General features: G+C 44.5%; 2 protein-coding genes across 2 annotated transcripts in view; both read left to right on the forward strand.

The window, feature by feature from the left end:
• The first annotated feature begins 2,123 nt into the window (after positions 1-2,123).
• PLPBP (pyridoxal phosphate binding protein) lies at positions 2,124-11,394 on the forward strand. Its single transcript, XM_081334034.1, has 8 exons — positions 2,124-2,304; positions 4,066-4,173; positions 4,941-4,976; positions 5,446-5,521; positions 6,761-6,895; positions 8,010-8,152; positions 8,259-8,357; positions 9,606-11,394. The coding sequence occupies exons 1-8, from the start codon at positions 2,209-2,211 to the stop codon at positions 9,741-9,743; spliced, it is 831 nt and encodes a 276-aa protein (XP_081190160.1). The 5' UTR covers positions 2,124-2,208; the 3' UTR covers positions 9,744-11,394.
• Positions 11,395-19,461: 8,067 nt separating this feature from the next.
• The window catches only part of ADGRA2 (adhesion G protein-coupled receptor A2), a gene marked incomplete at its 5' end in the record, with an annotated part of 84,559 nt that continues 81,181 nt past the window's right edge, over positions 19,462-22,839 (forward strand). The window contains one exon of the mRNA XM_081333546.1: positions 19,462-19,694. Within this exon, the coding sequence (XP_081189672.1) occupies positions 19,462-19,694 (233 nt within the window). The remainder of the gene's footprint in view (positions 19,695-22,839) is intronic.

Genomic DNA, 22,839 nt, shown 5'->3' on the forward strand with positions numbered 1-22,839 from the left:
TGTGTGTGTTTAGGGAATCTCTTTTCAGAATGAAAAATGAGTTACTGCACATATGCTGAGGTTTGAAATAATGTTGATGGGAGGGGGGCACAAAAATAGTTGAAGAATCTAAGAATTGACTAGTATCTTGGAAACGTTTCCTGATCACAATAATCACACGTACAAAAAAAAGTCTTATTTTAAATTGAGACATTTTATGGAGCTGTTCTTCCAAGCACTCCTGCAGGGATCACTAGAACTTGATTATCAGAGATCTTTCATCTTTTTAAACTTCAGATATAAATAATTTATGCCTTTATAAGGTTGAACCGTGTGTTTCACTACCACATTGTAACTCTTCATTTTATAAATGTCTTGGGAGAAAAGCAAGCACTGTGTGTTTCTTATCTTATTGGCAAATACAGATAGGAAAGATAATCCATACTTGGGGAACAAGGTTGGGTGGGTGGTGGTGTCAGCTGAATTCACATTGTGTGATGCTGTGATCCCGTGAAGTACTAATATCATTTTACCATGCCTTCGTAAGGCCACACCTGGAATACTGCATCCAGTTTTGGTCACCACAATGTAAAAAAGATGTTGAGACTCTAGAAAGAATATAGAGAAAAGCAACAAAGATGATTAGGGGACTGGAGGCCAAAACACACGAAGAACAGTTGCAAGAATTGGGTATGTCTAGTCTAATGAAGAGAAGGACTAGGGGTGACATGTTAGCAGTCTTCCAATATCTCAGCGGTTGCCACAAAGAAGAGGACTCAAGCTATTCTCCAAAGCACCTAAAGGCAAGACAAGAAGCAATGGATGGAAACTAACCAAAGAGAGAAGCAACAGAACTAAGTAGAAATTTCCTGACAGTGAGAACAATTAACCAGTGGAACAACCTGCCTCCAGAAGCGGTGAATACTCCAACACTGGAAATTTTAAAGAGACTGGACAGCCATTTGTCTGAAATGGTATAGGCTTTCCTTCCTGAGCAGGGGTTTGGACTAGATGACCTCCAAGCTCCCTTCCCAACTCTATCACCACCATCATCACTTGTGCACCCTTTAAGGAAAAGGTGGAAGAGTCAGGATCAGAAAAAGGAATGGAGACGAGACTGTCGTGCAGGAATACAAGCTAATTTGAGGGCTGATCCACATGGAGCTCCGTTTCCATCTGTCCTGTTTGCTATCTTTCGCTCCCGAGAGACTAAAATAGACGATCTGAAACTTGAGCTGGCCACGAACAAGGAGTGTATATCAGAGGTTGGTGACCTTTTACTGCTGTACACAACGAAATTTCATTTTGATGTATGCCGATTGGTGTACATTCAAAGTGACGATAAAGTTACTATATTATTATTATATTATATTATTATATTATATTATTATTATTATTTCCGCCGCGACCTGAAGACTTGGCTATTCGAACTTGCCGGCCTGGACTGAGAGACTGGGATTTTAGATTTAAAATTTTAAATTTTACATTTTAGAATGTGTTTTATTGTTTAGGGCTACTTGGTTTAATTTATTTTAATTTTTGTATATTATGTGTTGTATATAGTGTTTTAATTGCCCTATACACCGCCCCGAGTCCTTCGGGAGAGGGGCGGTATATAAATCTAAAATAATAATAATAATAATAATAATAATAATAATAATAATAATAATAATAATAATAATAATAATAATAATAATAATAATAATAATAATAATAATTAATAATAATAATTGTGTTATTAGGGAAGGTGAAGATAGACTGCAACCCTGTGTTGCAATAAGGATTTGACATTAGGACCCGGACTGCAACCTGCAACCTTAATCCTCCTCACAACCTCCGCCAGGTGCGGCGCTCTTCGTGCACGCGTGTTCTCCATCCACTCGCCCGTCTGTTCGGCAGGAGCGTCCCACTCGCCTCTCCAGCTTTCTCGGCGCCTGGTAGCGGCGCGCATGCGCGCTCCAGCCACCACTGCTCCCTGTTCCTTTCCCCCTCTCCCCCCCGCCCCGCTTCTCCCCTCCCGACCTTTCCAAAATGGCCGAAGACGAGGGCCCAGTCAACTGCGCTAGCCCCGCCTCTTTCCGGCCTCTCCTCCCAATCCCGCGGGCCAGGCCAGCGCGGCCTCGATCGGCGATTGGCTCCCGCGTGTGTGGCGGAAGCTGGCGCAGGCGGGAGTGGAGGGGGGGGTTGGGATCCCGGCGGGGGCTGCGCGCAGAGGAGGCCCGGCGAGGAATGTGGAGAGCCGGCATGGCTGCTGGGGAAGGCCTGCCGCAGATGCTCCGGGCGGTCCGGGAGCAAGTGCAGCAGGCGGCGGCCCGGAGGCCCCAGGTGCTGTCCCGGGACTGGGGTGGAGGGCTGGGCCCGCCGGGTCCCACGCTCGGCACGGGCGTCGTTGAACCGGCCCTGCGCTCGGACTTCGCGTGGGCTCCTTCGGGCTCTTCCGCGGCCGGAGTGGCCGGACTGCCCGCGGACCGTCGGCGGACGCCTTCCGGGGCTTGGGGGCTACAACTCCCATATCCTTCAGCGGCCGCCCTGGCTGGGAGGCGTAGTCCCCGTGCCTCTGGAGCTCCTCGGCCGGCCAGTCCCTTCGGATGCAAATGCTGAGCCTGCGTGGGAGGAGACCCTCCTCCGACCCGCAAATCTCATTTTTCAAAAGGCTTTTTTTCCCTTTTATTTTTTATTTTTTTGTAGCCGCAACTGCCTTCATTTCCCCCCCACACACACATACACACGCCACCCCGGGGCGGGTGGAGAGAAGGAAGTCATTGCAAATATAATACCTTTATTTATTTATCCGCTTTAGATCGCCGCCCACCAGGCGGCTTGCAATACAACAGATAAAATGCACAATCTAAATTGTAAAAACAAAACCGCGAATAGGTCTTATTTTTAGCTGCGTGTTTGCCACAAGATAGAAGGTATTCGATGTTTTTTTAATTTTTATTGGTTTTTAGTGGGGCTTTGTAAAATTTAATTTCTTTTGATATTTGTATTTATTGTTTTTATTGTTGTTTTTATTGTTGTTAGCCGCTCTTGAGTCCTTCGGGAGATAGGGCGGCATATAAGTCCCATAATTAAATTAAATTTAAATTAAATTATGGTTAGCTGCATGGCTTACAGTAGAATGTGTAAAAGACGGGATGTAGAAGTAAATAAGTTGGTATGTGTATTATTATGAATTGATTAGCTGCGTGGAGCATGGCTAGGCTGATGTCAGAGTTAAATCAGGTGATGGGCACAGAAGGTAGCCAACCTGCCTTCTTGCTGCCTTTTCCCCCCAATTCATTCAAATTTAAATCTAATAACCGCCTAGCCATTCTGTGCATCTGATGAAGTGAACAGCAGTTCTCAAAAGCTTTTGCCTTTTTGTTCAATTTGTTAGTAGTAAAATTTGCTCCCAGGCATCTCCTGAGTTTTTAATCCCAAACTTTACTCTCCAATAATAAATTTCACGGTGTTTAGTCGGACTTGTCCCAAGTGAAAGGGTTGAGGCATCTAAAGATGCAAAATCCTTTTGCCTATGAAAGCGTCCATTGGATTTTAATGCATTCTTTAAGGCGACATAAAACTCTGATGTTCACATGTTATTCATCCCTGCGGTTAGATAAAGTGAATATAGGAAATCCCTGACAAGTTTTTTTTTAATCCAGCAGGCTTGGGAAATCCTAGAGATGGGGGAGCCCGCAAGATGGGCTGTGTGTAAAATACTGGTCTGTTCTCCCATGTTTTAATTTTATTTGTATTATTTGCGATTAGCTGTTGTTTAACTGGTTGCTTATTGTATGCCCAGAGATGGGTAGCTATATAAATCCAATAAATAAATAATGAATTTGCCTCATTCCAGGAGTATACAAACTGGTCCTCTTCATGTCTTTTGGATTGTGTCTGCCACAATCCATGAACAACATGAATAAAGCTTGTGCGAGTAGTCTAAAATGTGAAGGGGAACCAGGTTGCCCTCCTTTGGTTTGCCCTGATATGTTGATGGGTCTCTAGTGATTGCTTTCCACATCCCACTTATCAAGTTGTGAGAAAACGTGTATAGACTTGCTCATCTTCTTGTTCTTTTTTTTTTCTTTGCAAATACAGACCTTACCTAACACAGCACCTCGTTTAGTGGCTGTCAGTAAAACCAAACCACCAGAAATGGTCATTGAGGCTTATAACCATGGGCAGCGTAGCTTTGGAGAAAACTATGTGAGTACCTGGCTTAATCTAAGGTCGAAAGACAGGAAAGAATGAGACAGGAGCCTTCTGGGTGCCCAGCCTAATTGATTCTCCACCAACTTGACTTTGGAACTTGCCAGTTAATGTTAAATCAAGCTACGCGTTACTGAAGCAAAGAAAATTAAACGTGCTAACATAAGATCCCTGAATTGTTTCAAGTAAGGTTGCTAGGACTCTTATTTTTCAGCTGCTTGAAGTATACATATGCTCCTTCATTGTATCTTCCAGAAGGAATACAACCTTTTCTGAAAAAGGTTGAGGTTGTAAAAGCAGTTAAAATAGATTTGAGTACTTTCCAACAGATATGAGAATCTTCTTATGCTGCAGATGGCTCAGAGTTCTTTATATAATCTTTCATTTTGTGATTTACCTAGTAGTATTGATACACATAGGAAATGTATGTGTAACTTTCATTGTATGATTTACCTACTGCTAGGTAGTAGTGTTGATACATATGCAAAGTTAATTTGTTTTTTATAACCCTAATAAATTTATTTAAGCAAATAGGGTAGGGCACCACACTTCTGTTGTATGTATATGTACAATGATAGTACTGTTTATTCAGGACAAATAAGCAGGTGGTGACACTGCTCGGTTTGGGCAGAAGTTTCTTCTCTTTCCTGTAGCTTAGCTTTTCCTAATCCTTTTTTTTCCTTGCGATGTCAATTATGACAGCCTACATGAAGTAAATAAAAGTAAACTTTGAAATCTTAATTGGATGTTTTCATTTTCTGTAGGTCCAAGAATTATTAGAAAAGGCATCAGATTCCAGTGTAAGTAGGCGTATGTGTATTTCTTAGATAAAAATTTCAAGTGGTCAGCATTCTGATCAGTATAGAACATATCATTGTTGGAATAAATTGGCCACTCATTTGTTCTGCAGAAGATTTCTCTCTATTGAAATTTTGCAACTCGGTTTAGGTCTAAATAAGAGACTATTTTGAACAAGGTGGTTCTTTGTCTTTGAGAGCCCTAGTAATTTGAAACAATTTTCTCATCTGCAGTGCTCTGGAAACTGGTCAGTGTTATTAGCAATAGTAATTAGGTAAAGTTAAACATGCATGCATGACAACAATACCCATATTTTTTTAAGAATTTGTTTGACATTTGTGCCTTTCTGTGAAAATCGGAATAGTTTTATGACTTTTAATCCTATGTATCTCTAGCAGTTTTGATGGATAAATATAAAATAATGCCATTTAGTTTCAACCAGAATGTCACATTTCCTTCTCTCTATCTTAGATTCTTGCTTCATGTCCGGAAATTAAATGGCATTTTATTGGCCATCTGCAGAAGAGTAATGTCAACAAGCTAATCGGTAATTATATTTGCTTTTAGTACTGATTTAAGAGACCGGGTAGGGAAAAATTTACTATAGCAAGAAAGGCTTGATGTGATACGTTCAAGTTAAATGAATGTCTCACTTTGCTTTGGGATTTATGATGTGTGTATTTATTTTTTAATTAAATTTATGTACCACCCATCTCCCTATGAAGTGACTGTTTATGAATTATTTACCTGAATGGGGGAGGGGGGGGTAAAGCATAGGAAATGTTTGTGATCAGATTGTACTGGGCAAGGAACAGGTCACTCTCCTTGATTCTGTGCAAGTCTTCCAATCTTAAGAATGGATGCTTTATTGTACCTAATTATCTTGTGCCATCTCTGTAAATGGTGCTTAATAAATGACTAATATGACAGGTCCATCCAAGGGATTTCTAGAATTGATGCAAGAAAACAGAGGTCATGGGAAAATGAATAGAATTGTGAACAGACGGGGTACAAACACACAGCCAATTCACTGAACTACAAGGTGCTGGTGATGACCTATAAAGCCCTAAATGGCATGGGTCCGGATTATCTTAGGGAGCACCTGCTGCCATCATCCACTTCCCATCGTCCTGTGTGCTCCCACAGGGAGGGCCTCCTCAGGGTCCCGTCAGTCAGGGAGTGCTGGCGGGCGATCCCCAGGGGGAGAGCGTTCTCGGTGGGTGCACCTGCCCTATGGAATCAGCTGCCTGTGGAACTCTGGATCGCCCCCGACCTTCGCTCGTTTCGCCGGGACCTAAAAACCTGGCTATTTGACTTAGCCGGCCTGGACTGAGGGGTTTTAAGGTTTTAAATTTTAAACTGTTTTGGGGCTATTAATTTTATTTTATTTTAATTTGTACATTGCACTGTTTTAATTTGCCCTGTAAACCCGCCCTGAGTCCTTCGGGAAAAGGGCGGTATATAAATCGAAACAAATAAATAAAATAAATATATTTTAAGTATCAGTGGGAGCAAACCCTCTTCCACATTCATAACTTATTAACCACTTACTGTTGAATTTGGGAATAATAAAGTAAGTTTCTCAACAGCCTGGTTGGTTGTGGAATTTTGGAAGTTGAAGTCCACACGTCTTAAAGTTGCCATGCTTGAGAAACATTGGTCTAGTGCAGAGGTAGGCAACCTTGGCTCTTTTATGACTTGTGGACTTCAGCTCCCAGAATTCCTGAGCCAGCATAGCTGCATATCACAAATGATATTTCCTAAGACCCTTTTTTATTTGTTTCAGTGGTGCCAAACCTATTTATGCTGGAAACAGTGGACTCCATTAAACTGGCGGATAAGGTGAACAGTACTTGGCAAAAAAAGATCTCTTCTGAAAAGTTAAAGATCATGGTGCAAGTAAATACCAGTGGAGAAACGAGTAAGTAAACGAGGTGTTGTTCTTCCACACACACAAACATTGAGTCATGCTAAGGTTTTGGCTGGTTTGTCTGTTTGAGTATAAAGTCAAGAAGCTCATTTTTGAGAACTTCTGATGAACACATTCAATGGGTGGAGAGGAGCGATATGTACACTTTGCAGAGTTAGGCAGGATATCTGTTAAAGACCTTACAATGTTTAGATTTGAAACCACTTGGGAAAACCTACACCCCAACAACTTAACTTAGGGGCTTCCCTTTACAAATACCACACCAGTTGTGCTAAGGTAGTTAAATGGCCAGCATTAACAGAGGGATAGAATCAAGATCACGTGAAGTGTTAATACCACTTTACAATGCCTTGGTAAGGCCATACTTGGAATATTGCATCCAGTTTTGGTCACCACGATGTAAAAAAGATGTTGAGACTCTAGAAAGAGTGCAGAGAAGAGCTACAAAGATGATTAGGGGACAGGAGGCTAAAACATATAAGGAACGGCTGCTGGAATTGAGTATATCTAGTTTAATGAAGAAAAGGACTAGGGGTGACATGATAGCAGTGTTCCAATATCTCAGGGGTTGCCACAAAGAAGAGGGAGTCAAGCTATTCCCCAAAGCACCTGAAAGCAGGACAAGAAGCAACGGATAGAAACTAGTCAAAGAGAGAAGCACCCTAGAACTAAGGAGAAACTTCCTGACAGTTAGAACAATTACCCAGTGGAACAACCTGCCTCCAGAAGTGGTGAATGCTCCAACACTGGAAGTTTTTAAGAAGAGACTGGACAGCCATTTGTCTGAAATAGTACAGGATTTCCTGCCTGAGCAGGGGGTTGGACTAGAAGACAAAATTATTATTATTATTATTATTATTATTATTATTATTATTATTATTATTATTATTATTATTATTATTATTATTATTATTATTATTATTATTATTATTATTATTATTATATGGTCCCAATGTCATTTCTCCATGAGTATGGAGAATAGGATTTATGATTTCATTGGTCTTGGACAAAGAATCTCTCGTGCCATAATTGTGAAATGCGTTGACAACTCGCCTGTAAAGAACTCCATCCACGGAAAGTGCGTTGATATGTTCTGTTGTTATAGGCAAACACGGGCTCCCGCCAGGGGAACTAATCACAACGGTGGAGCACATCCTTCAGAAATGTCCCAACCTAGAATTTGTTGGCTTGATGACAATTGGAAGCTTTGGGCACGATCTCAGTAAGGGTCCCAATCCTGACTTCCAGGTGGGTGAAAGTTTTGAGAGAATACTGGTAGGAAAATCTTGGCTTTCAAGGAAGAGACTGACCTATGTGCTTTCTCCCCTCCCCACTCCCCAACCTTTTTCTCCAGTTGTTAATATCTCTGCGCCAAGAACTGTGTGAAAAACTCGATATCCCTATGGAAAAGGTCGAGCTGAGCATGGGGATGTCTACAGACTTTCAACATGCAGTAAGTCTGTTTGTCACTTTCACCAAAGATTATCGAGAACCTTTTGATGTTGCCATCTCGCCCATCGAAGGAAGCTACGGGAGGGCCTAGATCAGGGGTAGGCAACCTTGGCTCTTTTATGACTCATGGACTTCAACTCCCAGAATTCCTGAGCCAGCCACGCTGAGGGGAAAGAGAGAGGTTTCCAAGCTGAGCCGTGCTGGCTCAGGAATTCTGGGAGTTGAAGTCCACGAGACATAAAGGAGCCAAGGTTGCCTACCCCTGGGCTAGACAGTAGGAAGTTCCTTGTCTGTGGATTTATTCAAGGAAAAGCCAAGCAGCAACCACTGGACCTTTTTTACCCAGAACTGTTACCAACTGAACTTGGATGGCTTTTGGGGGAGGGATGTAAAGCATGTGATTTACCTCAGAACATAAATTATGGTGGCTTCCATTATGGCTTGTCTTCATCAGGCTAGATTACAAGGAGCCCTAGCTCAAAGGCAGCAAATCTCCATATTCAGAAGATTACTAGGCACCTCCTATTAGAAGGACTAGATAGAAAGTTCTGAGATCTTAGTGGGTAACTGCTACAAAGTACTGGCTAGATGCACTAGAACAGGGGTAGCTGTTCTAGTGCATCTTTGGCTCTTTTATGACTCGTGGACTTCAACTCCCAGAATTCCCGAGCCAGCGTGGCTCAGCTTGGAAACCTCTCCCTTTCCCCTCAGCATGGCTGACTCAGGAATTCTAGGAGTTGGAAGTCCACCAGTCATAAAGTGGCCTAGGCCAGGGGTAGGCAACCTTGGCTCTTTTATGACTCGTGGACTTCAACTCCCAGAATTCCTGAGCCAGCATGGCTCAGCTTGGAAACCTCTCTCTTTCCCCTCAGCATGGCTGACTCAGGAATTCTGGGAGTTGAAGTCCACAAGTCATAAAAGAGCCAAGGTTGCCTGCCCCTGCACTAGAACTAGATGTGTTCCTATAAATCAACTTGTATGGATTCAAGAGTTTTGATTCATTCATTCTGATTGGCTTAGATGTTTGCCACTATTGTCATTTGATCAGTGGGGTTGCCTAAAACCAGTGTTTCTCCCCACTGGCAAATTGATAGGTGTACTTCAGAACCCAGACTTATGACTTGTCAAGGTTGGGGGACCCCTGTTCTTGCTCCATATTCCTAGCTGAGAGAAAAGGAGGTTCCTTCCGTTCAGGTCATGTCTGCCACTCCTGACAGTAGTTCTTTCTCTCGCCCTTAATTGTGCCCAGATTGAAGTTGGATCTACCAACGTCAGAATTGGAAGCACAATCTTCGGAGAGCGCAGCTACCCTAACAAGCCCGCTAGTGACAAAACCCACAAGGAGGTCAAAGACAGATTGGAGAATTTGACTCTGAAGGAAAAGTAATAGCAGAGGCCCAAGGGATTCCCTCTATCGGAGAGAATCTGCCTTGGATACCCATTCACTCGACTCTTTCTTTGTCCTGATGACAGTGGAGCACTAGCAGGTACATGGCAGGCGTGACAAGGACTTCAGCACCTGTACCTTTATTCTTGTATATCCATTGAGGTTGCATTTATAGAAAAAAACACACATAAAAAACAGCAGCACCTGTGATTGACTTCGGTACGTTAACTGCAGTGACTTTAAATAGCTACGCTGGATAATTATTTGACTTAAGCCCTACTAGGTCTGGGCAGAACACCATTTCCAGGAGTGACCATGATGCATTTGTAATCAGAGGCATGTTTCTGGTTTGCTTCCCTTTGAAGCAAGGTTGCCTTAGGGAAAGGTTATTCCCCACCCTCCCACCCCCAAAGCTTTTATGAGTCAACTTCTGTGTTTCGTCTGAATCAGCACACCTTTGCTGTCTTTCATCTTTTCTCTGGCATTTCAGGAAACATGCTCAGATTGGATGGTTTGCTACGTAGTCCACAGGGGAACGATAGATAGGGATCCCAATGAACCTCAAACCTATCCCTGGATCTGAGATTTGGAAGAGGTTGCAGCTGATATTGTTCTCTGACTATTACCACTGCCCACGCTGATGACTAGCTCTTTGCTGTACTATATGCTAATGTAGTCCTGTCTTTCTTTCTTTCTTTCTTTCTTTCTTTCTTTCTTTCTTTCTTTCTTTCTTTCTTTCTTTCTTTGGATCAAGTAAAATTTGGAATGATTATGATAAGGAAGCAGGATGACTCTGCTTGTAAAAGCCAAGAAACGCGCTGGCTCTACTGCCAACGTGCAGGGTGATCTCTTAACCGTGCTGTGCCTGATCCCTATATGAGAAATGGGGCCGACCTACCTCACGTGGCAAATACAGGGGTGGCTCGTTGCAAAACCTCCCCCCTCGTTATCATCATTCCATAGGAAAGGCAGTGCAGCTGCAGAACAAAGCAGCTGTCAGTGTCTGCCTAACCGAAGGCCAAGCAAGATCTTGCAGCCAGCCATGATTTGCTCACTTGCGCGTGTGCGTGCACGTGCACATGAGATGAGACAGATCTAACTGCAAGATTGGAAGTGGCACATATGCAAAGAATGGTTTTCCCGGACAAGCTATGGAATTTCTGCATTTTAATGCAAAAACCAGTCTTTCCAGGTTTGGGGTCTGGAGAGTTAGTAAATGGTGATGGGTTGTATGCCCCCACTGTATATATATTGTACGCCACCCACCCCCAGCCCCTGTGGCTTTAAAAAGTACACCGTGACCAAAATCTTGTTGAAACAGAACGCACCGCTAAAGATCCATCAGAATATTCAGCCTTCCTTCTGCAAGCTGGTGAAAATGTTTATAGTGAAATCTGTTTTGTAACTCACATATTGACAATCTACTTGAAAGCCTGGCTTCATGCTCTTAAGTGATCTTGGCAGAAATATGTGTTAATTTTTTTAAAAAAAATCTCTCCTTTTTCCTTTGTAACAAAATGCTTCTAGCTCTGTGCATCTCTGGAATAATTTAACCTTGTATCTTTGAGCCCATTGTGATATAAAACACATGCTTGACTCGTAGAAGTCTCCAGATTTAACCCCAGCACCCCTAAATAAAAGGGTAGCAGATTATGAGTCTGAATTCTGCTTGACATTTTCAACACCCACTAGCAATCGTAGAATGCATTGGACTTAACCAGGTGAGACTCCTCATCCAGGTAAAAGCCAGTTTCCTTTATTTCTAATTTTGGGAGTCACTTGACTGTTCACATCTTGGATGCCATTTATGTGCCACATCTGATTGACTATTTGTAAACTTCAACTGGGCGAAACGTTCATAGGGCAACAGTTTTTGAATCAACGTACCTCCAGCAGGCTATCTTACAGAATGCATCCAGGATCCAGGACTCCCATGGGGTTGAAATTCGACAAGAGTTCAAGCAGAGAGTCACGAGCATCAGCTCGGACTTGTATTGCCATATCCAGGCCCAAGAACGTTTTGTTTTGGTGTCTGGTGAGAAGAGTGTAATTGTTCAGAAAGTCTGTTCCTGGACTAAGGGGGGAATGTGAGGATTGCTTGTCGCTCCAGTGACAGGACTTTTGAAGAGTGCCAAGAAAAAGTCAGTAATGGATCTTCAGGTGCCTGGCGCTGTTAAGACCGGTGCAAAAAGATGGCTTGCGAGCATCCTTTTCATAGACCTTTTGAGGTCATATCTCTAAGACTGAGCTGGTCCCCAAACAACTATTTTTCACACGTTGAGTGAAAAATAACAAAAGGGGCAATAGGGTGCCTTAAAACTTGCGTTTTATCCTTAACCTCACTGTCCATCCCTAAAGTGGGGTCCTGGCCTCGCCACATATATTGTGTGAGCGTGGGCAGGCTCTGCAAGGTTCAGAAGCCCTCAAATAATACATCCACCTGCCCCACAGGTTTTTAGCGTGGGAGCAAAGTACACGTCGTCCTCAATGACCCCAGTTGGGATCAGGATTTCCATTGTTAAGCAAGGAAGTGGTTAAGTGACTGATGGTCAGGTTGACGACCTTGAAGCAAATCGCTGCTGCCATTGTTGAAGTGAATCGTTTGGTTGTTAAGTGAACCCAACTTCCCCCACTGATTTTGCTTTTGGGAAGCTGGCTGGGAAGATCGCAAATGAGGGCCGTAAGTACATACCGGCCATCAAGCCCCCAAATTTTGATCACGTGACCATCAGGGAGGGTTGTAAGCGTGAGGGCCAGTGGTAAGACACTTTCTCCAGGGCTGATGCAATTTCAAGCAGTTGCTAAAGGAATAGTTGTAAGTCAAGGACTGATTGCACAATCTCAAGGAATCAGGCTGTTAAGCTCAGAGTTCTTTCCTTTTCGAAGTTTCTTGTAAGAAAGCAGTCGTCCTTAGAACTTTAAATTGAACCTTCCCATCTTCTCCGGATTTCAAAGAAGAACATGTGTACGCTTTTATTCCTGTGTGGTGTGCTCTTGTGTGCATGTGTATAAAAATCCTGGGAAACTAGAATGAGACTGTAGGTGTCACCATTTGTCCATTCTCAAAGAGCAAGAATGCAGGGTTTATTATTGTCAACCTTGTATTTCTGCTTCCGGAAGTGGAAGTGTGCCAGAAAATTGAATTTCAGGTTTGCTTTTTTTTTAAAAAAAAAAGTGTTTGTTGTTCACTGTGTGTAGAGCACATATCCATTGATAAGAATAAACTGTTTATCGGTGATAAACACTTTTAACATCCCCAACTGGTATACTAGGGAATTTGCTTTACCACAGCTGCCCTAAATGAAGTGAAATAACCGGAAAGCTAAAATCCATGAAGGTATTCTTCAAATATCTTATAAACAGAAGCATGGAATCGAAATCACATGAAGTATTAGTTCCAATTTATAAAACCTTAGTAAGACCACACCTGGAATACTGCATGCAGTTTTGGTCACCACATTACAAAAAGAAATGTTGAGACTTTGGAAAAAGTGCAGAGAACAGCAACTAAGATGATTAAAGACGTGGAGACTTAAAACACAAAAGAATGGTTGCAGGAACGGAGGATGGCCAATCTAGGGAAAGGATGAGGGATGACATGATACCAGTATTCCAATATTTGAGGGGCTGCCACAGAGAAGGGGGGGGTGTCAACTTATTTTCCAAAGCATCAAAGGCCAATGCAAACGATGGAAACTAATCAGGGAGAGAAGCAATCTGAATTTTAAGGAGACACTTCCTAACAGTGGGGACAATTAACCAGAGGAACAGCTTGCCTTCCGACGTTATAGCTGCTTCATCGCCGGAGGTTTTTAAGAAAAGACTGGACAGTCAACTTGTCTGAAATGGTATAGGGTCTCTTGCTTGAACAGAAGAGTGGACTAGAAGACCTCGGAGGTCCCTTCCAGCTCTAAATGAGTAGAAATAATTGGATTTTCAAAGCAACATCCTTTTTGCAGCTGTGGAATGATGCATTTTTTGGGGGGGTATATTGAGAGCAATAGGCTATTGAATTGGAAGTAATAGTTCTGTGGAGATCCCAGTCCCTGCTTTATTTTTTTATAACAATCCAGTGAGCTAGATTGGTGGATCCATTAATCTCCTGCGAAGTTCATAGTAAAGTAGGAATCTAAACCCAGGTCATGGGTGTTAATTGGACAGGCGACATGTTGCCCTCCGGATGTTCTGAACGTCAGCTCCATCCAGAATGGGTTTGTGGGATTTGTATTTCAAAATATCCAGAAGTCCTCAGAGGGATCATCCTTGCATTACCAAAACGAGGGTTCTACTGAAGCAGCAAAAAAAAAAAAAAACTAACGCAGTCCTAGGTTGCATCAACAGAAGTGTAAGTAAATAAATAAGAAAGACGAATTGTTTTGAGGAGAGAGAAGAATATAGAGACAGTGTCTCTCTCTGCTTTTGAAATTAGATAGACAGCAATCGTTTTGAAGAGAGGAATATATAGGGAGAGTTTCACCCTTTGCTTTTGAGAAAGGAGAGAGAAAGAAAAAGGAAAGAAAAAAGAAAAGATTGTTTCAAGGAGAGAGAGGAATAGAGAGAGAGAGTCTCACCCACTCTGCTTTTGACCACATCCAGGAAACAAAAAAAAAGGTGATTATTCCGGTTGTTGGATTAGACGGAGAAAAATTCCTTGGGAGTTTAATTTCTTCAGGTTTCAAGAAAGTACATTGTCTGCCTTCGGCAGGGAAATAGAGAAACTGTTTATTCAGTAGCTATTAGATTTCCTCTAGTAAAGCGACGCTGGAGCTGTTTTTATTGGCGGTAAGTTCGAAGGATTTGGGCTGTAATTCTCACAGGGATGGTCAAAACCTGTGCTCGGGCAGTGCTATTTCCAACTACTAGTAAGTAGGGGCTCACGTAACAGAATACTCCTCCCCTCCCAAAGCAAATAGGAAATCTGGCATGGGGGGGGGGCACTCTTGTCCCCTCAGGCAGATGATAAATGCCAAGAGGCCACTGTGAGGCTGCACTTTCTGCTTTCTAGAGAATCGGAGCAAGGGGAAAATCGGTCTGGCCCCATCCATCACCCAGGGACAGGACAGCTGTTGCCATTCATATTTGTACCTCCCCTGCCCTTTCATTTTATCTTCTTTTTTACCTTGCAAATCTATTAGCAGAGAGAGTTCTCTTACCACCAGTGTGTTTTGCTTAGGAATTGCAAGCCCTTTTTCTCTTAGGGGGTGTGTTTAATGGCAGGGGGGGAACCTTATGCCACAAAGTTTTCTCCTGCAGAGGATTACAGAGTGACCTCGAGTTACGACCACAGTTGAGCCCAAAATTTATGTGGCTCAGTGGAAACATTCGTTAAGCGTCTTTCTTCGCCTGTTTTATGACTTTCCTTGCCACAGCTGTCAAGTGAACCGTTGCCTTTGTTTAAAGTTAGGAACATGGTTGCTGAGGGAATCTGGCTTCCCCCTTGACTTTGCTTGTCAGAAGGTCACAAAAGGGGATCCCACGACCCCGGGACACTGCGACTGTCGTAAACGTGAGCCAATTGCTAAGCATCTGAATTTCAATCACATGACCACAGAGATGCTGCAAAGGTGAATTACAAATCATGAATTCCCCTCCATGGCACAGCACAGTCCTCGTTGCCGTCTTTTCTGGGAGCGGAACCTGGTATGTGAATGCACCCAGCATGGCTTCTGACCAGCTTAGCTTTGAGAAATGCAAGTCCTTGGTAATTGGGTTGACAGATGTTATGACAGCATCAGGTTAGGTCACCTTTCTGTTTACCTTCATCAAAGAATGGTTCCGAAGGCCTGGAATTGTGTTTCCCCGGGACGGACATGGGGAGGATTTGGAAGGAGTTGAAAGCAATCTGGTCTGTATGCCTCTTGGTCCCTTTGGGAAGCCGTGTTTGAACTGAGACGTGGCTCTCAGATTTCATACTTCCATCTACTCTGGATCTGTGGCAGGTTGACTTGTTTTGAGACTGAAAGGAAACAGTGCAGCCAAGTGGAGTCTGGATGGTTTGGAGTGGGGGTGGACATTTGGGAGACAGCCTGGCCGAACCAACATCTAGGATCCGGAGCCAGGAAAGGTCAGACTTGACTTGCGGAAATAGTTTGGTCTAGTGTTTAAAGTATCAGGCTACAAAGCAGGAGGTTGTGAGTTCGAGTTCCTCCTTAACCATGAAAGCCAGCTGGGTGACTTTGGGCCAGTTGCTCTCATTCAGCCCAACCCACCTGGCAGGGATGTTGTGGTGGAGAAAACAGGAGGAGGAAGATGTGTTTGGTATGTTCACTGCCTTGAGTCATTTGTAAAAAAAATAGTAAATAAATAAATAAAAATAATTCCTCGTGAAGTCATTTAGACAGGAAAAAGCACAGATGTGTTACTTTGGGCTAGCGTCCAGGGCATAGCTGGCTCAGGAATTCTGGGAGTTGAAGTCCACAAGTCATAAAAGAGCCAAGGTTGCCTACCCCAGGCTAGACTGTGTTTCGAAGTTTGTGGGACATAAGCATCTACTGCTTTTAACTGAGTTTGACCACTGACCCAGCTGGTTGCACTTCTAAGTCAGGTGGATTGTCATCCATCAAAACTCCTGCAATGTACATACGGTGTTTAGGTTCCACTGTTGTCACTTCCAACTCATGTCATTCGGATGAACTGGAGAAGAACACTATTCTGGGGCTGAAGGGTTAACATAGCAAAAATCACATCAGTAAGAAGAGAAGGCAAAGGATAGGATTAAAAAAAAAGGTTTACAGTATGTCACCTGAATTAAATTTACACTAAGATCACTTATCAAAGTATGGGTACTAAGCAGCTCATGAATTCAGTATCCACCTATCCAACAATTAATTTTAGAATGGCCGCTGTCTTATCATCACAGCTTGCACTATCATATATTTAATTTCTATTTAAAGTCTCTTCCATTCTCCCTCACGCTTGGTCCTCTGTAGTCTGTGCACAAAGCTTCCTTTTTCAAGGTAATATTTCACGTGTCTGATTCAGTGGGGCGAAATTTATAAAACTTACATTAGGTTTTCAAGATGTCACAGGCCATTGTTTTCAAAGAAACTCTGCAAAGGGCTTTGTTTAAAAGAGTTTAAAGTTTGAAGACAAATTTAAAGAGGCCTCTATGAACTCCTCTGGAAAGCAGCAGTTTATATAGACATAATAAGTGACTCAAAATCAGATGGATGGAAGGCAGTGTAAAGCATGCTGGTTGGGGAAGTTTGGGAGTTGATCTCCACACATCTTAAAAGTTGCCAAGTTTGAAAAGGTCTACCAGGCAGATGCAACTCAATCATCCCAAAGACAATGAACATCCCTTGTGCATCAGTCAGAGTAAGACTGACGGACTCAACATCTAGCATTCAATCCTGGGCATCTCCACACACAGGCAGGGAAAGAATCACACTTAATATTTGGAGGGGGTTACCAGCCAGCACTGACAAGCCTAGCTTAGATCAGAAACATACAGTTTTGCCCACACCAGTTTTGTGTGGCATGTCAATAGCTGTGCTCCAAAAGGCGGGACGGACCTGGTCCTCTTGAGGAGAGTGATTTTTTTTAAAATCCCATTTATATCCTGCCCTTCTCCGAAGACTCAGGGCGGCTTACAATTTAAGCACAAACCAATGTGCTTAGCAATAGCCTTCATTCTATGTATATACCTGCTTATTAGGGCTTTCAGCCCCCCCCCCCAAGCGGCATTTTTACAAAGTCAGCTTATTGCCCCCAACAATCTGGGTCCTCATTTTACCTACCTCGGAAGGATGGAAGGCTGAGTCAACCTTTGGTCATGGGTGCTTCAAAGAGGTGAAATTAGCATTCTGCGCTCCCACAAGGCTTTAGTCCCTTTTTCGTTGCTTCCTGATGGTCACAAAACTGCATAAAACTTAAAGAGGATTGAAGTGGGGAGGGGGCAGTTATACTGGCAAAGTTTTGAGGGCCACTTTTAAGGAAGTGGAGGGACCAGGTGTGGCCCTTCATGCCCCTTTCTTAGATGAATCAAAGTTCCTCCAAGGAGAGATCCTTACTGCCAAACATCAGATGAATAGATGGACTGCCAGCAGTTCAATCCTCAACCGGTCAAAGTTGACTTGGCCTTCCATCCTTCCGAGGTCAGTAAAATGAGCCAGATTGTTGGGGGGGGGGCAACAGGCTGTCTCTGTAAACCTCTTAGAGAGGGGCTGTAAAGCACTGTGAAGTGGTATATAAGTCTTAAGTGCTATTGCTATAGTCTAGTCTAGTCTGTCTATCTCTATCTATCTATCTATCTATCTATCTATCTATCTATCTATCTATCTATCTATCTATCTATCTGAATCTAAAGGACCCAGATTGTTGGGGGGGGGGCAACAGGCTGACTGTAAACCGCTTAGAGAGGGCTGTAAAGCACTGTGAAGTGGTATATAAGTAGTGTTATTGCTATAGTCTAGTCTAGTCTAGTCTAGTCTAGTCTATCTATCTATCTATCTATCTATCTATCTATCTATCTATCTATCTATCTATCTATCTATCTATCTATCATCTATCTATCCCAGATTGTTGGGGGGGGCAACAGGCTGTCTCTGTAAACCTCACAGAGAGGGCTGTAAAGCACTGTGAAGTGGTATATAAGTAGTGTTATTGCTATAATCTAGTCTAGTCTAGTCTAGTCTAGTCTAGTCTAGTCTAGTCTAGTCTATCTATCTATCTATCTATCTATCTATCTATCTATCTATCTATCTATCTATCTATCTATCTATCTATCTATCTATCTATCTATCTATCTATCTATCTATCTATCTATCTATCTATCTATCTATCTATCTGACCCAGATTGTTGGGGGGGGGGGTGGCAACAGGCTGTCTCTGTAAACCTCACAGAGAGGGCTGTAAAGCACTGTGAAGTGGTATATAAGTCTAAGCGCTACTGCTATTCTTATTCGCTCACCAACTTCGGGACCAGCAACCCGAATCCACGGCAGAGCCTGCCCCCGACTTCCTGGCCCAGAACCCGCGGCCAGATCCGAAGAAGACACACGTGCGAGTCAGGCCAACCCCTTCGGAGGGCATCACCCGGGTGGGGGGGGGAGTATCTTCGCTGAGCCAGTCCCGAAGGCTGTTTTCAATTTCTCTTCCCGGAGCTGCGCTCAAGGCCAGGTGGCGAATGAGAAGCGCAGTTCGAGCAGCGGCTGGGACGCAGCCTCAACTGCTGGGCAAAAACTCCCGGGGATCCAGCCGAGACGGGGAGACTCTCCGCCGTTAACACCCCCACCCCCCGAGCCCCGTTTCCCACCCGAGCCCGCTCGCCCTCCGCGGCTCAAGTTCGGCGGCGGCGGCGGCCGAAAGCCAGCGCGGAGCGGGAGGCGCTAGGGCCCGGCCGTGGCCGAGACCCGGGCCGGCCAGGCGGGCGATCGAGGGGAGGGACCCGTCTTACGGCAGCCCCAGCCGCCAGCTCCATCCTTAGCCGAGCAGCCCGGCTGACGGACATCTTCGGCCAGCCAGCCGCCCGCCCGCGCGCGAGAGGCTCCTGCCCGGCCATGCAAGGCGCAGCCCGGGCGGGCACAGCCCAGCTCCGGGCAGGCGAAGCGGCTCGGCCGGGGCTGCCTTCGGGGCTAGCGTGACGGCCGGGGGAAAAGAGCCCGCGGGGGCCGGACGGGCGTCCCTCGGAGCCGCCTCTGCCCGAGCTGCCCAGGTGCCCGGGGCGCTGCGGCGGACGCCGAAAGCTGGGCGTCGAGCGGGCGAGGATGGGCTGAGGATGGGCTGGCAGCCTCCGCCGTCGAGGATGCTCTGGACCGGCGCCCTGCTCCTGCTGGCGGCGCTGGGGGGCGCGGGCGGGGCGCGCAGTTGCCCCCTCCAGCTGCGCGGCTGCAAGTGCGTGGGCGAGAGGCCGAAGGGGCTGGCCCCGGCCAGGAAGCGGGTCAGCTGCAGCGGCGAGGAACTGAGGGAGCCGCCGGCGCCGCCTTTGCTGCCCAACGACACCGTCACTCTGTGAGTATTTATTTATTTAATAATATTTCTATACCGCCCTTCTCCCGAAGGACTCAGGGCGGTGAACAGGGCAGGAATAAAAATACAAAGTTACAAAAGTTAAAAAAAGAATTAAATATATGCCCACTAAAAACAGTAAATACAAATATTAGCGCGGGCGAGGCTTGGGAAGGGCGGCTGGGTGGGAAAAGGCTAGTGGGGCGGGGGGGGGCGAGCGATTCCGCCGCGCTCTGCACTCTGCGCGCGCTCAGAGGCTACCCGCGCAAGCTGAGCCTAACCCCAGCGCTTTGCAGCCCTCGAGGCGGTTTGCGCGCTCTGCACGTGCCCAGAGGCTTATGGGGTGCGGCGGGGAAGCGGGGGGGCGAAAAGAGCTTCCCTGTTCTGTATACCCGGGCCTCGAAGGGGTGGGGAGGGAGCGGGTTTCGGCAAAGCCACCAGCTCCGCGCCGACGGACAGCGCACCGGAATCGGATCGCGGTAGCCGCTGCTGGCTGCCGTCGTTAAAAGGCCAGCGAAGTGGGACGGAGAGATCCTGAGATCATTCCCCGCTCAGTGGATTAGTTGCTAGAGACGCAGAACGCAGCCTGCAGAAAGGCACCTTGGTTAGATTTGCCCGGCACGTTAACACGGGGGCCGCATCCCGCTGGTTGTGGGAATCGGCCAATCTAACACAATAGTCCTGTAAACCGGCGTCCTAATGCGCTTTGCTTGGCTAATACGTTACGTGACGCGTAGGGGGGGGGGTCTTAATTTGGATCATCTAGAAGATTCTAGAATAGATTTAGGGCTTAGTAAATTGTGCGAAAGTATCCCTTAAGTAATCCGCTTGTGTGCAAGAAAGCCCCGTCTCTTTCCTAGGACTTGGAAACCACTGTAAGCTCATGGGAGTTGTAGTCCAAACTAGCTGGAGACTGTCTCAGCTTAGAAATGGATTCGAGTACTTATGAATTCGATGCCATTTTATCCCACGTGTCAAGCACTGCCTTAAGCGCAGATGTTAAGGAGTTTGAATTGGGGGGGTGGGGGGGTGGCCCTACAGAAGGCTGTACACGTGTCTTCACATTAAAATGCAGCTGGCCAGCTTTGCAGTGTTGAAGGGAAGGGGGAATTCGGTTCTGTGAATCCTAGACATTTTGTCCCCACCCTGGCTGAGGAGTTAGGTGAGAGAGGGAATCTCTCCCTGAAGAAGTCGAAGTAAGCGGAGGCACCCCTATTTGAAGAGTTAACATAATTAGTCCCGATTTGCATACTTTCATTTTCCATTCCATTCAACGGTTGGCTGCTGCCCCTGAGTTCTGCGCAGGCGTCTAAAATCTGCCCACTTAAGCTATTTTGTACATCTTTGGAAGTCAATCCATCCCACCAGTGCTGCGATCTTTTACGTCATAAATTCATTTTCTCTCAATTTTATGCAAAACGTCTACTGTATAAGGGGTTTCCACTCAGCCATAAATGTAGATATTGTTGTTGATGTTTTTTTTCCTCTAATCAAAAACACTAATGCCATTATGAATGTGTTTCTCAGGGATATTTTCCCAGTACAGCAAATGAACAGTGTTTGGCAGATTGTTACTCTACGCATGTGCCAAAAGGCACTGGATTGCTGCACGTTGCAAAGTGGGGCAGGGGGGGTGTGGTAGTGGCTGTGGGGGTCTGAGGTCTGGAGGGTAGACATCTGGGCTGAGTGAAAGAGTTTCTAGCCTGAGAAAGGTTACAGTGATTGCTTGTCATGAATGAGTTGGCTTAATAGAACTGGAAAAATTGTAGCCCTGGTTTGCATGGAAGAATTTAGGAAAAACAAAACTAGCTAGGGAAATGGCAAAACGTTAAATATCTTTTCAGTTCATTATGAGAATTACAGATATGAGAGTACATGTAAGTAATATATAATATTGCTCAATATTACAGCAGTCAGCAACACAATTTTAAATATATTTTCTTAATTCTCGGGCAGGGATGAAAGCTCTTATTTCTGATTATGTGTTCTAACTGCATTAGATTTTGCTCTCGGTGTATTAATTGATAAAGTCAGTGTTGGTTTTTTTTTGTAAAAGAAAAAGGTGCTGGAACTCACACATGTCATACAACCTGCCTTGCCTACCCTACAAGGTTCCATCCAAAAAAGGTGCCGGAACTCAGTTCTGAGCGTTCTATGACAAAAAAAGCCCTGGATAAAGTAGAAGGAAAATGAAATACAATTTAAAGGGGCTGGTGTAAATTGGCTGGTGCATGCCAACTTCAGTCAGAAGAGAGCTGGAAAGGACCTTGGAGGTCTTCTAGTCTAACCCCCTGCTCAAGCAGGAGACCTACACAATTTGAGACAAATGGCTGTCCAGTCTCTTAAAAACCTTCAGTGATGGAGCACCCACAATGTCTGAAGGCAAGCTGTTCCATTGGTTGGTTGGTCTCACTGTTAGGAAGTTTGTCCTTATCTTCATTTGCTTCTCTCCTTGATTAGTTTCTATCCATTGTTTCTTGCCTTGCCTTCTAGTGCTTTGGAAAACAGGTTGACCCCTCTCCATGGTGGCAGCCCCTCAAATACTGGAATACTGCTATCATGTCCCCCCTAGTCCTTCTTCATTGCATTTGGTCTGTGAAAGAAAAAGGTTAGCATCCTGGATGCTTTTTCCCTTAATCCAGAGTTGGCAAAATATATATATCTTAGCCTTCTGTCCGTAAAAGCACTTTGATTTTGCTGGCAGGTTTTGAAGATGATGAGCCATATCCTGAGTAATTTTTTGATTATACATAGGCTTGGATGCTGAGATGATTTTTTACCATTTTATGGTGTCTCTATTGTTTACCTTTAATATAATGTGCAGAGTATTTATTTGAGTTGATTATAATTTGCAAGAGTGACTGGGTGGAACGAGCCAGCTCTGATAGGAGTATGCAAGTCTCGGAATAAATTAAGGAAATATATCAATGGACAAATTTTCATAAATGCAGGATGCAGGATATGTATGTAGCAGTCTGCACACGAGCTAATCCTAGCTCCTTGGACAGTCTCTGCATTATTAGGTAAAGCTCAGTACAGAATTTTGAGGGACAATGAGAGTTATTTCAGCCATCTGACGTGGCTAAGATTTAATTTGAAACTCCCCGGTCACAGTGTGATGTCTTAATTATTTTATACCACTTCCAAT

This window comes from Vipera berus (genome assembly GCF_964194415.1).
Source record: "Vipera berus genome assembly, chromosome: 8".
NCBI classification, from domain to species: domain Eukaryota; kingdom Metazoa; phylum Chordata; class Lepidosauria; order Squamata; family Viperidae; genus Vipera; species Vipera berus.

Bases quoted from the DNA above. Each gene is read 5' to 3' on its own strand.
- PLPBP (XM_081334034.1), top strand. From the start codon at position 2,209: ATGTGGAGAGCCGGCATGGCTGCTGGGGAAGGCCTGCCGCAGATGCTC. The intron at 4,977-5,445 runs GTAAGTAGGCGT...TCTCTATCTTAG, and splicing joins AAAAGGCATCAGATTCCAGT to ATTCTTGCTTCATGTCCGGA. The intron at 5,522-6,760 runs GTAATTATATTT...TATTTGTTTCAG, and splicing joins TAATGTCAACAAGCTAATCG to TGGTGCCAAACCTATTTATG.